General features: G+C 37.8%; 1 protein-coding gene across 3 annotated transcripts in view; it reads right to left on the reverse strand.

Moving 5' to 3' along the window:
- Positions 1-431: 431 nt before the first annotated feature.
- Positions 432-12592, reverse strand: part of ARFGEF3 (ARFGEF family member 3) — a 153476-nt gene continuing 141315 nt past the window's right edge. For all 3 annotated transcript variants that reach the window (XM_081045116.1, XM_081045115.1, XM_081045117.1), the window contains 2 exons: positions 3915-5136; positions 432-2534 (listed from right to left, as the gene is read on the reverse strand). In XM_081045116.1, the coding sequence (XP_080901242.1) occupies positions 2343-2534; positions 3915-5136 (1414 nt within the window). In that variant the 3' untranslated portion in view covers positions 432-2342. The remainder of the gene's footprint in view (positions 2535-3914; positions 5137-12592) is intronic.

Below are 12592 nucleotides of genomic sequence, written 5' to 3' on the forward strand. Positions count from 1 at the left end.
TACAAAAGTATAGGTGAAGAGCTATGTGTATTCTTTCATGTTTTTACTCTTGGTACCCATAATCAGACTAGTACTAGAGCAGTGTTTGGAGAGAATGTGGGGTAAATTTATTTTCATAAACTAGCCTTGGATCCCAGAATAGAGAATGTGTGGGGAGAATGAACTCTGATTTCTAAATAACTGATGAGCATACTCTGGGATATGACATTCATACATTGAGACTCCTTTGAATTTTTATACTTTAGAAAAAATTGCTACATATAAACATTTTGTGATTACTCTAATTTGATACTCTATTTCACTAAAGCTTTTTTTTATTTTTTATTTTTATTTTTTTATTTTTTGTAGTACTCAACAGGCTCACAAAGGAGAACTGAACCTAGGATAAGCTACAAAAAGAAACAGAACAACCATGGTGCACTGTTTTGTTAAAAAAAAAAAAAAGGAAAAAACAAAGAAAAACAGTACCCAACTTTCAATTCTACTTACAAAATATAAAAATTCAAAATTATAGAACACAGTTCATCGCTATCCAAACAATTCATTGCTTGTTAAGATAGCTGATCTGTTTCTAAACTCAAACTGTTGTCTAATGAGTAAAAACTGAAGGCAAAGAGAGTGTTTCATGGAACTAAAAAAATGTCTTCTGGATTCTGCAGTGATCTCTAGGTGGCATATGAATAATAAAGTTCTTTATTTGAGACTGCCTAAATAAATCAGGGAGTTGTGTCTTCCTCTTAACCTTGTAGATAGATTTCATATTTCTCAAGGAAGACAAAATTTACTAACGCCAGCAATGAATAAAGTTGTCAGTTTTAAATCCTTACTTCAGTATGGAAGAGTTGATATTTTATTTTTAAAGGATGAATGACATACTCAATTATGAACACATTTTTAGGGGCTGGGAAAATTATAATGTACGTCTTAGCAACTAACTCCACTTTCTAGGATGTATATGAGTGGGCTTGACTGAGGAATTTCAATCATCATTATTATAATTTAAGAAATATTAAATATCCTGTACATAAAATTTCCAGATTAATTTTCTAGTAATATTTAAGAAAAGAAATATCCACTTTTAATGTTGGCCTGAATAAAAAGACTTCAGACATAAGGTAAATTTACTTGCCAAAGAAGAAATATTTTAAATTGAAAAACTTAATTTCCGAGATTTCATTCTGTGCCCCTTCTCTTTTAGTTTTCTTCTGAGACTGGAGCGTGTATAACTGACACCATAATTTCATATGGTTGTTGTGTAATATTTTAATATTTAAAATGATTTCATCATAATCTCCTTTCCCACCCCTTCCAGCTGTCTCCCTATCCCATACTTCTTGCTCCCTTCCCTGAGGAGTCTGCTCTCTGAATGGAGAACTCTTGAGTTCCTTTCCTCCAAGGCTGTTCATATCAAATAAGTTGCATTTTATGTATTGTTTCCTTAAAAAACAAATATTATAACTTACGTTCAGATAACTGTGGAGTATAGGAATGTCTGTGCAACAAGGAACTAAGGCACCATTTTTTCTTTCCCTTTTCTGTTTTGCCTTGGGAGCAAAAGCCAAGACTAATGGGACAGCTAGGGTGGCTGGTCAGTCTTCTCTCTCTTGGAAATATCTATATCATCAAATATCACTGGGTACTGTGTGCCAAAGGCTGCTATGACACCCAGTTAAAACCCTGCCAGGAAAGCATTTTCTTCCTTTAGAAATAGGGAAATAAAGGCACAACAGTACCTTAAATGAAGAAGTTGGTGAGTACCAACCAGAAAATCTTGACAACGTAGGACAATTTTGAAATGTTCTGGAATACTTTACAGAGAAAGTCATCCCATTCTTAATTATGACACCCAAGAATTTATCTTTCTGTTTTCTTCCCTGCCAAATGCACAATCATGATATAAATCTTTCTCAGTGAATAATGTTTGGTGCTAGATGTTTGAGTATTTATATATCAGCTTGACTTACCAGCAGGTATTTCCTTAGCAATTGCACTTAAAAAAAAAAAAAAGGATCAAATGGATTAATGTAATGTTTTCAAAGAGTGGTCCTTGAAAGTGACCCATTTGGCAATAACTTTGCAGGCAAAAGCACTGGGAAATAAACTTGCAAATTTAGAAATGTGTCAAGGAGACTCTTCTAAAACAATGTGCAAAACCAGAGTATCGTTTGTGTCATCTAGATACCACCTTCGTATCCAGAATGGCCCTGGTGCAGATTAGTTAGGGAGCGGCAGTTTGTTCTGAGACACTAGTTTCCATGGGGCTGTTGGTGAGGAAAATGTTACCAGTTTGGAAGGCAGGCATACTCTAACCCTCGCTATTGAATTTCTTCAATGTGAGTCTTCTACACAATGATGTCATAGACACGGCCCACTCTGCCGAGCCACTCTCTCACAGCCTGGCGAACTCTGATGTCAGTCACGTGACAGGTCAGCTGGCTGATGCATGGAAACACTGCTGGCTGGAGGGCTGTGAAAGTTGGGTCTGGAAGGATCTGAATCTGATTGAGAACTGTTAGCACCATGTTGGTCCATGCCTATGAGAAAGGATTTGAGAGAATTATTAGTTTTCTCCCGTGGTTTCTTTTGAACTCTCAGGTGTGGCTAAACCCTGTCAATTTGCAAATGAGTTTTCTAGGCTTTAGGCTGCAATAAATTAATCTTAGCTAAAAAAAAATGTCATTTTAATTTCACATATACAATCAATAGCAAGACTTATCTAACATTAACTTATCTTCAGCTTTCACAAAGTACAAAAATCTTATTTACTCCTCAGATTTTTAAACGCACTCTTGCTTGCTCATAATGAGATTTCCCTAGGGCATATGACACTTTTAATCAGTAGTCACTATAATAATGCCTAGAAAACTTGAAATAGGTCTACTTTAATTTAGGATAACTTTTAAAATCATAAGCAAATCTCCTAGACATGAAAAGCAATCATTAAGATATGATATTTGTCAAGAAGGTCATCTGTTAAAGAATAACCATACATCTCAGTTTGACTAGACTTTTGCAAATTTAGTCTAAGACGATTTTTGTGGATTCTGAATTATGTAGTTTAGTTCTATGTTCAAGTTACTTTAGAGGAAAATAATGCCTCTTGCAAGAGATTCATACTAATTCCAATTTTATGTTCATTCAAAATACACATTTCTGTATAGGTTCATACAATTCTAGGGCCCAAGATCACCTAATGTATGCCTGTGACAGGAATCCACAACTTAAGGTAAATATCAGATTATTTTCCAAGGACTCTTTATGACCTTAGATCCCTCTATTTCTTTTTCCCCATGTCATCTATTCTTAAATTGAACAAAACAGTACCAACACTGTTTTCTTCTCAAGTTCATTTTTTAATGTATGATGGAATTACAAGTATTAAATATATGAAAGAACAGGAACACTCAAAGCCTTCTGTGGAATGAGAATTTTTATGTGCTCCAGATGGGTTAGAAAAACCTAAGATGAAAACAATTCATTGGTATAACCATGTAATAATATGAACTCTGCCTTTTTCCTTTATATAATTCTTCATAACTACAGATTTTATTCAGTGCATCTTCAAATAGTAAGCTCAGAACTCCATGCCAGTTAAAGTACATCCATTTCATAAGCTTTAGCTTCATCTTGTTTATACAGGTGGGTTCCTAATTCTCAACAATATCTGTTATAACCCCGAAAAACAATTCCTGAAATTATCTAAGAATAAAATGTCAGTTTCACACTGGTACACTGTGCCAGATCAGATCCTACATGTCTGACTTTGGAGAGAAATTGGGTCTCCTATAGGTGGCTCTCAAATCTTGGAATGTGCATGAGTGCTCTGGAAGGGAACACGGCTGTCATTAGAGAGCCAGCTTCCCCCACTGCATTGCCGGGAAAGCCTTCTGGCACTCTGGCCTGTAGGTACCCACCTGGATCTGTGCTTCGGCGTCTCTCACAGAGACACTCAGGGAGCTCCCGGTGGAGCCTGAGCGGGGCCTCTTCTCCTGTCTCAGCAGCTCAGGGCCTGCACTAAAGGAATGTCGCATCTGTCCTTGGTCTATCAAGTGCTGGGGACGCTGAAGCAGCGGGGAGTCTTGGCCCCTCGGACCCAGTGGCTCTCCTTTCTTCTCCACTTTTACCTCTTTGGGGAATGTGGGCAAGTTATGCTGCTGTTTCCTCTTTTTGTATTCAGTCATCAGCTTTGAAATAGTTTTGTCAGCTGCCATGGTATAGATTTTGTTACCCGCATTTTCCCACCACTCTTTCTTCCGGCTGGGGTCCTTCTTCTCCACCTTGGGGCTCAGGGGTAGCAGCAGTGTATCCCCACTACCCCCCCTCAGGCTCAGAGGCTCGCCTATGTGATCCCGTGTCTGACTTCGGTCATCCTCAGAAGGTGTATCTTTCCCCGAGAACCCCCCAGTGGATGGGGTGGATGACTCTGATTGGAAGGAGGGAAGGATAAAGAATGGGTCATTCTTGAAGATGGGTGCTTCCTCCATACTGTTTTCCAGGTCCAAGTGCATCTGGATGTAGTTATTGCACAGTTCCATGCACAGCTTGTGAAGCCTCTTGACTAGCCACACCCAGTCTGCATTGCTAACGGGCTGTACACTTAGAGAGGGCATCCGAGCCCTCCACTGCCTCTTCTCCTTGCCTCTTGGGGGGCTCACCTGGGCAGTCTCCTCAAAAATGTCTTCATCTTCTGATGAACACTGCTGTGATGAATCTGTGCTTCTCTCGTCATCCTCAAAAAGGACTCTTTTCACTTGCTCGGCAGTGATGGTTTCTTGATTGGTGAGAACAGCGCAGACCAGCGCGTGGAAATAGATGTTAAAACTCATTGCGGACTGGCGGTAGAGGTTGGCAGCACCTCCGATGCCAGACACTTTCTTCAGCAAGCACTTCAACCCAGGGCTGGTGTCAAACTCCCGGGCCGTCCTGTATGAGTCCAGCAGCAGGTCAAATATGACAGCCAGGTTCTGCATGGAGATGTATCTGAGGAAGCCAGCCAGCTTGGTTTCTGCCACTTGGATTGTCTTCTCCTCCCCAGGAGAGGGGCCTTTGACAAACTCTTCTAACAAGATATCATATAAGTTCTGGAGTAACACTTGATGAGATAGTAAGCTCACCACAATTTCCCTGAAAGAAACACTTCAAATGAAAGAAAGGGATTGATTAGTAGCCTCCTGCCTTACATGAGATATTATAAAGTGATTCAGGTGTGACACATTTCAGAATGCCATCTGCAAAATTACCAACTAAATTTCTTGCATTTTAATGTGTTCCATACAAAAGGGCATTCCACAATAACCAGTTACATCATGATTAATGGAATTCCTGACACTGTTTAAAATCTAGGAGCTATAGAATTAATATGTTAAGATGCAGAATTAACAATTAGCTATAAGCCTTAGGAAAAAGTAGAAGAGTTTTGTAAAAACTTTTTAATGTAGGCACAGTTATGTGATAGGATGCATTTTATTTTCTTTCCTAGTTGTAATAAATGAAAACATATCAAATAAAAAAGTAACATTTTCTGTTGAGTTTTATTAATGTTTACTGGATTTTTGTTCTTAAACCCAGGTTTTTAGCAATCTTATAGAAGTCTAGACTTCTAAGGACCAAACTAGTTTACCAGGGTTAAATGTTAATGCTTTAGATGCATCTATGTAAAAACTTCAGTGCTTCTAGCGTGTGACATAGAGAAGAACCAAACATTGAAAAGTTTTAACATTAGAGTTATTATGGGCTAACATTTGCAAAGTTAAGAAATAAATTTAACTCACAGCTTTCTAACACAAACCTTGGAGAGAAAGTGGCCTCTCAATACACACTAATTTTCTTCAGCCTTCTTTCCTGCCATCATGACGATGGGACTCTTTGTGGGCCCTAAGTGCTCAGTTGGATCCACTGAGATGCCTCACATGTCAGCTTCGTGGAACACAGAGCTGGGGGAGGGAGAATCCTCCCAAGACATCGGGCCAGGACTCCTGGTTGAGAGGCAGGCACAGCCCACCAATCATTATGACAACTTCCTGCTTCTTTTAATCAGGGCACAGACAGGATAAGGCAGCCTTAGAAGCAAATGTTGCTTCTAAGCAACACAGACCCCTTTTGTTTGGTTGGATTCTTGTACTAAGAAAACAATTTCAATTCCAGGTACTATGTTTACTGAACATTTTAATTCACCAGTGTGGTTTGGCATTTATGGTTTCATGTTCTGTTCATTGCTCTTAGAATTCCATGAAAATAGCTTAAGGCCATTACGTTGCGACTAGTTCCATAACTGGATAATTATATTATGACGATGCTTATTAAAAATATTGATTTCAAAGGTGCAAACATTATGTTAATAATGTCTATCAAATCTTGGAATGTTTTTGTTTCCCTTGCTTTTAGAGTTGAAGTCACAGAAACATCATTAAGACTGATGTCCAGAAGCTTAGTCCCTATGTTTTCTTCTATGTATTCTATTGTTTCAGTGTTACATTCAAGTCTTTAATCCATCTTGAGTTATTTTTTGTGTATAGTATAATAGAGTGGTATAGTCTCATTCTTCTGCATATGGCTGCCCAGTTTTCCCAACACCATTTATTAAAGAAACTTTCCCTTCTCCACTGTATATTCTTGCTTCCTTTGTCATAAATTAGTTGTTGATAAATGTTTGGGTTTATTTCTGGGATCTCAATTTTGTTCCATTTGTTTGCATGTCTGTTTTCCTGCCAATACCATATTATTTTGATTACTATAGCTTTGTAATATTGTTTGAAATTGGGGAGAGTGATACCTCCAGCTTTGTTCTTTTTTTCTCAGGCTTGTTTTGACTATTCAGGGCCTTTTGTGATTCCATACAAATTTTAGAATTTTGTTGGTTCTATTTCTGTGAAAAATGCCATTGGGATTTTCATAGGGATTATACTGAATCTGTAGAGTGCTTTAGGTAGTATGAACATTTTAACAATGTTAACTCTTCTAATCTATGAACATGGAATATCTTTTCATTTCTTTGTGTCATCTTTGGTTTTCTTCAACAATGTTTTCTAGTTTTTAGTGTGCAGGAGTTTCATCTCCTATGTTAGTTTATTCCTAGGCATTTTATAACTTTTGTTGTGATTGTAAATGGGATTGTTCACTTCATTTCTCTTTCTGATAGTTCATCATTAGTAAATAGAAATGCAACAGATTTCTGTATATTGATTTTTGTATATTGCAACTTCACTGTATTTATTTCTAATAGTTTTATGGTGGATTCCTTAGGGTTTTCTATATATAAGTTAATGTCATCTGCAAATAGTGACAGTTTTATTTCTTCCTTTACAATTTGGATTCCTTTTATTGCTTTTTCTTGCCTGATTGCTGTGGTTAGGACTTCCAGTACTATGCTGAGTGGAGTGGCGAGAGTGGGCATGCTTGTCTTGTTCCAGATCTTAGAGGAAAAGCTTTCAGTTTTTCACCATTGACTATGATGTTAACTGTGGGTTTGTCTATTATGGACCTTAAAATGTTGAGCTTTCCTTCCATACCCATTTTATTGAAAATTTTTATAAATGGATGGTGTATCTGTCAAATGCTTTTTCTGAATCTATTGAGACGACCACATGATTTTTATCCTTCATTCTGTTAATGTGGCGTGTCACATAGATTTGCAGATGTTGAACCATCATCCTTGCTTCCTTAAATAAATCCCACTTGACGGTGGTGTATGATCCTTTTAATGTATTGTATTTGCTTTGCTAATATCTTGTTGAGGTTTCGTGCATCTAGGTTCATCAGAGACATTGGCCTGTAATTTTCTTTTCTTGTGGTGTCCCTGCCTGGTTTTGGTATTAGGATAATGTTGGCCTCATAAAATGCGTCAGGAAGCATTCTTGCGTCTTCCTTTTTTGGAAGAGTTTGAGAATATATATTAACTCTTCTTTGAATATTTAGTACAATTTACCAGTGAAGCCACATGGTCATGGACTTTTGTGGGAGGTTTCTTGGTTACTGTTTCAAGTTCCTTATTAGTAATAGATCTATTCAGATTTCCTATTTCTTCCTGATTTAGTGTAGGAAGGTTGTATGATTCTAAGAATTTATCCATTTCTTCCAACTTGTTCAATGTGGTGGCACATAGCCTTTCATAGTATTCTTTTATGATTCTTTGTATTTCTGTGGTAACTGTTGTAACTTCTTTCATTGCTGATTTTATTTGCGTCTTCTCTATTTTCCCTAGTGAGTCTACCTAAAGGTTTGTCAATTTTGTTTATCTTTTCAAAGAACCAGCCTGTTCTGTGTCTCCACTCCTCTTACCAATCTCAATGTGGCTTCTTCTTTATATCCTTAGTTATAGGACTTCTCTTCAGCTAGACTTCAGGCAGTTCTCAATGATGGTTGTTCTGTTGTTTAGTTACAATTTTGATGTAGAAGGGGGAGGTGAGCACAATGTTTACCTACTCTGCCATCTTGACCAGAAGTCTCTCATATCTCTTTTGATTTTAATATGCTTTAATTTGCTCTCTGTATGATCTATTCATTGGTGTAAGTGAGGTGCTAAAGTCTCCTACTATTACTATGTTGCTGTATCTATCCCTTTAGGTCTGTTAATACTTGCTTTATATTTTTTGGTGCTCCTAAGTTGGATACATATATATTAATAAATGTCATGTCTTCTTGGTGGACGTCCCCTTTATAATTATAAAATGTTCATCTTTGTCTCGTCACCTTTTTTCTCTTGAAGTCTATTTTGTCTGATACAAGTATGGGTACACCTGATTTTCTCTGGATACCACCACTTCACTTAGAGCCTATGTTTGCCTTTGGAGGTGAGATGGGGTCCTAAAGGCATCATATAGTTGGGTCTTGTTTTATAATCTATCCCACTACTCAGTGCTTCCTCACTGGTAGATTCAGTCCTTTTACATTTAGGATGATTATTGATTATTGATATATGAGGACTTACTACTCCCATTTTTTCTTTTGTTTTCTGATTACTCTGTGTCTCCATTGTTTCTTTCCCCTTGTGTTTCTGTCTGCTATTTTAGTTTTGTGGTTTTCTATGATGATTTTTCTGTTTATTCTTTTTTTTATGTTTTATGTCTCAGCTCTGTATTTTTGTTTTGTGGTTAGCATGAAGTTTGTATAAAATGTATCATAGATAAAACAGTCCTTTTTCTGCTGATAGCATCTTATTTTCATTTGCCTATACAAGTTGTGTCCTTTTATATTTTGTTGTCACAAGTTATCCCTTTTTATGTTGTGCATTCATCACCAAACTGAAATTGCTATTTTTTAAAATGCTTTTTGTCTTTAACCTTTGTAATAATTGTTTAACACCATATTCTGAAATAGAGTTGCAGTTTTCTCTATCTGTTTGTCACCTTACTCAAAGTTTTGTGTGCTTTTTGTCTCTTTTCAGGTAAAAGATCTCTTTCTAACATTTCTTGTAATGTAGGTCTTGTGGCAATAAATTCCCTCAGGTCTTGTTTTTCTGGGGAAACCTTTATTTCTCTTCATATCTGAAGGATAACTTTGCTCGAGAGAATATTCTTGGATGGTGGTTTCAATATTTCAGCATTTTGAATATAGCATTCCACTCTTTCCTGGCCTGTAATGTTTTTGCTGAGAAATCTGATGATAGTCTAATGGAGTTCCCTTTGTAGGTTATGGTCCTTCATAATCCTGGCTGTCTTGAGAATTCTTTATCATTGACTTTTGACAGTTTTAATCTAATATGTCTTAGAGAAAGTCTTTTTTCTTTGAGATAATTAAGTGTTTGGTTAGCTTTTTGTACTTGTATGTTCAGTTCCTTCCCCGTCGTTGGGAAGTTCTCGTCGATTATTTCTTTGGAGAGTCTCTCTGTTCTCTTCTTCCTCTCTTTTCCTTCTAGGATACCCATTATCCTTATGTTGCCCTTTCTAATGTAGTCAGGTAGTTCTCATAGAGTTTTTTCATTTTAAAAACATTTTATTTCTCCTTTTCCACCTGAATCCTTTCTATCTTTCTATTTTCTATCTCACTAATTATTTTTTCCATACGGTCTGCTCTATTTCCAATGCTTTCTTTTGCCTTCTTCGTCTCATTTATTGAGGTCCTCTTCTCCAGAATTTGTTTGGTTCTTTTTCAGAGTTGCAATTTCTTTGGTAAAATGCTCCTTCTGTTCATTAGTTTTGTTCCTGAGCTCATAGAACTGTCTTTCTGGATTTTCTTGTATCTCACTGAGTTTCTTAATGCCAGCTATTTTGAATTCTTTATCATATAGATCCCATTATTCTTTGACTTTGAGTTTGATTACTAGAGGATTGTCATTTTCTTTTTGTGCTACGGTGTGACCTTGGTTGTTCATGGTGCTTGATGGATCGTACCTCTGGTGCTGCATCTGAAGTCATGAACACCTTTCTTATTTAGGGCCCCCTTTGATTTTAGCAATTCAGTAGGTTGAATTGCCATTGTGGGAGTTGTCACCTGTGTGAGCAGGATGGTGGGTACCCTTGCTGTGTTTGGGTCACTTGGGTATCAGGGCATCATCACCATGATGAGAGGATGTGGCAGGTTGTGGGGAGGAGCTGCTACCTGGTTCTCTGACTACTGGTACGGCTGTTCTTTAGCAGGAAAGCCATGGATGTGCAAATACCACTGTAACTGGGGGAGGGAGATGATACTCGGGTGCCAATGCTGCCTCTCTGACCCACCCCCGGGCTGTGGTATGGAGGCTGCCCCCGATTCCTTCACCTCCAGAGCATTTGCTTGGGGCATGGGCTTAGCTACAGCAGCTGGGGACTGGGTCCATCCCTGTACTTCCTCCCCTACGTGTTCCAATCCGCCCAACTTCAGATGTGTGGATCTTTCAGGAGGTGTAGTGTGTTGAGCAGAGGAACCTCTGTTGGGTTATTGATGTCTGATTCATTGTAGATTGAAAAAGAGATACAAATGGGTTGTCTCAGTCCACCATGACACTGACATGACTGGAAAAGTACTTTTTTAACTAGCAGAGAAAAAACAAAGTCTCTCCATACATTTTAAAGCTGACCTTGCCCTTTGTGCCATGGTATACCGAGGGAAAACAGTATGCTCAGCAAAAATAGAATGAGGAAGTAGCAAAGAACTGTTATTCACAAACAGTAACCTATGCTAACAAATCACTTAATAATTTTATGTCTTATGTATATTTTACCACAAAAAAATAAACTTACTTATTTTAACCATTTAAAAGGTACAATTCAGTGGCATTAAGTACATACACAATGTTGGCTAACTGTCACCCCTATTTCTAGAACTTTTTTCATCATCCCAAATAGAAACTCTGTCCCCATTAAACAACAATTCCCCATTCCCCCAGCTCTCCTCAGCTCTTACTTAATTTTTCATAAGTTACTTAAGGTATTTGGAACACTGAATATGCATTTTTCTGAAGAAGAGGGCTCTAACAGGCACTAAGGTGGTTTAGTGCTTCATGTCTACAAATGTAAGAGCCTAACTACGAAGGGAAATCCTTCGAGTCCCTATCTTCCCCACGACACTGTAACGTCCTCATGGACCAGGGAAATATCTTACTCATCTTCCTGTCACCAGGGCCTAGGAACATGTCTGGTGTAAGTAGTGCTCAGTAGATCTCCAAAACAAACCAAATAACAAAACAGACTGGTTCTCCATGCAGGCGCCTGAACAGACCACTGCCTGGAGGAAATGCTCTCCTTGGAAAATGGCTCTGACACTTCAACCCCACTCCTCTGGCAGCCTGGATTCCTGAAGCAGGAAGCACAACCAGAAGGGTGAGTTTGGTCAGCCTTCTAAAGATATAAACACCATAGACCACAGGATATTTTCTATTACCATCTCTGAGAAATGGAAAGCCCTTTACTAGAAAACATTTAAAAAGAGGGCTGATGCATGGCCATATTTGCATCATGGAGTATCTTTATCAATTAAGACATTCACTTTGATGCTTTAGGATATAAAATTGCTAACTGTGCCTGTGAGAAAGGACAAACAATATCCTTCCTTTAGGTTCAAGCTAAATGATGCAGCAGTAAGAAAATGGAGTGGACAATGAAGCCATACGAAAGAAATCATAAAGAGATAAAAATTTCAGAAAGATTCCCAAAAGTAAAATAACTTTATAGATAAGTAACTCTTAATCATCTATGCTTATAGGAGCCAAGATCTGAATTTGTGGTACCCAAGTATTTCAACCTTGTTCTGAACACACCTTTTAAGAAGGTGGTGAAGCTACAAAGTGGTGAAACTTACACCTTCCCTTCCTGATGCAAAGTGTAAAGGACAACACGTCTCCAGATTGGATAATTGAGACTAAACTATATAACAAGTGTCTGACTTACAACACACTCATGCCAGTATCAGAGATAAACAGATTCATCGTTTAGGGTACAGCTGATCCTTGAATAATAGGTAGGAAAAGAACTGAAATTGTGAAATAGAGCAATGCTTTAAAGATGTGAAAAGGAGTACAATATTTGGTACCTAATATAGATTAAAATGACCAGTACTTTAAAAAACAAGTGACTGGCAGTGGAGGGAAACACGGTGGGAATTGGGGAGGAGTACGTGGGAAATTCGTAGTTCTACTTCTGAAGGTGAGTGACAGGTTCATAGTTATTTTAGTTTTTAT

This window comes from Rhinolophus hipposideros (assembly GCF_964194185.1).
Source record: "Rhinolophus hipposideros genome assembly, chromosome: 3".
Lineage (NCBI taxonomy): Eukaryota > Metazoa > Chordata > Mammalia > Chiroptera > Rhinolophidae > Rhinolophus > Rhinolophus hipposideros.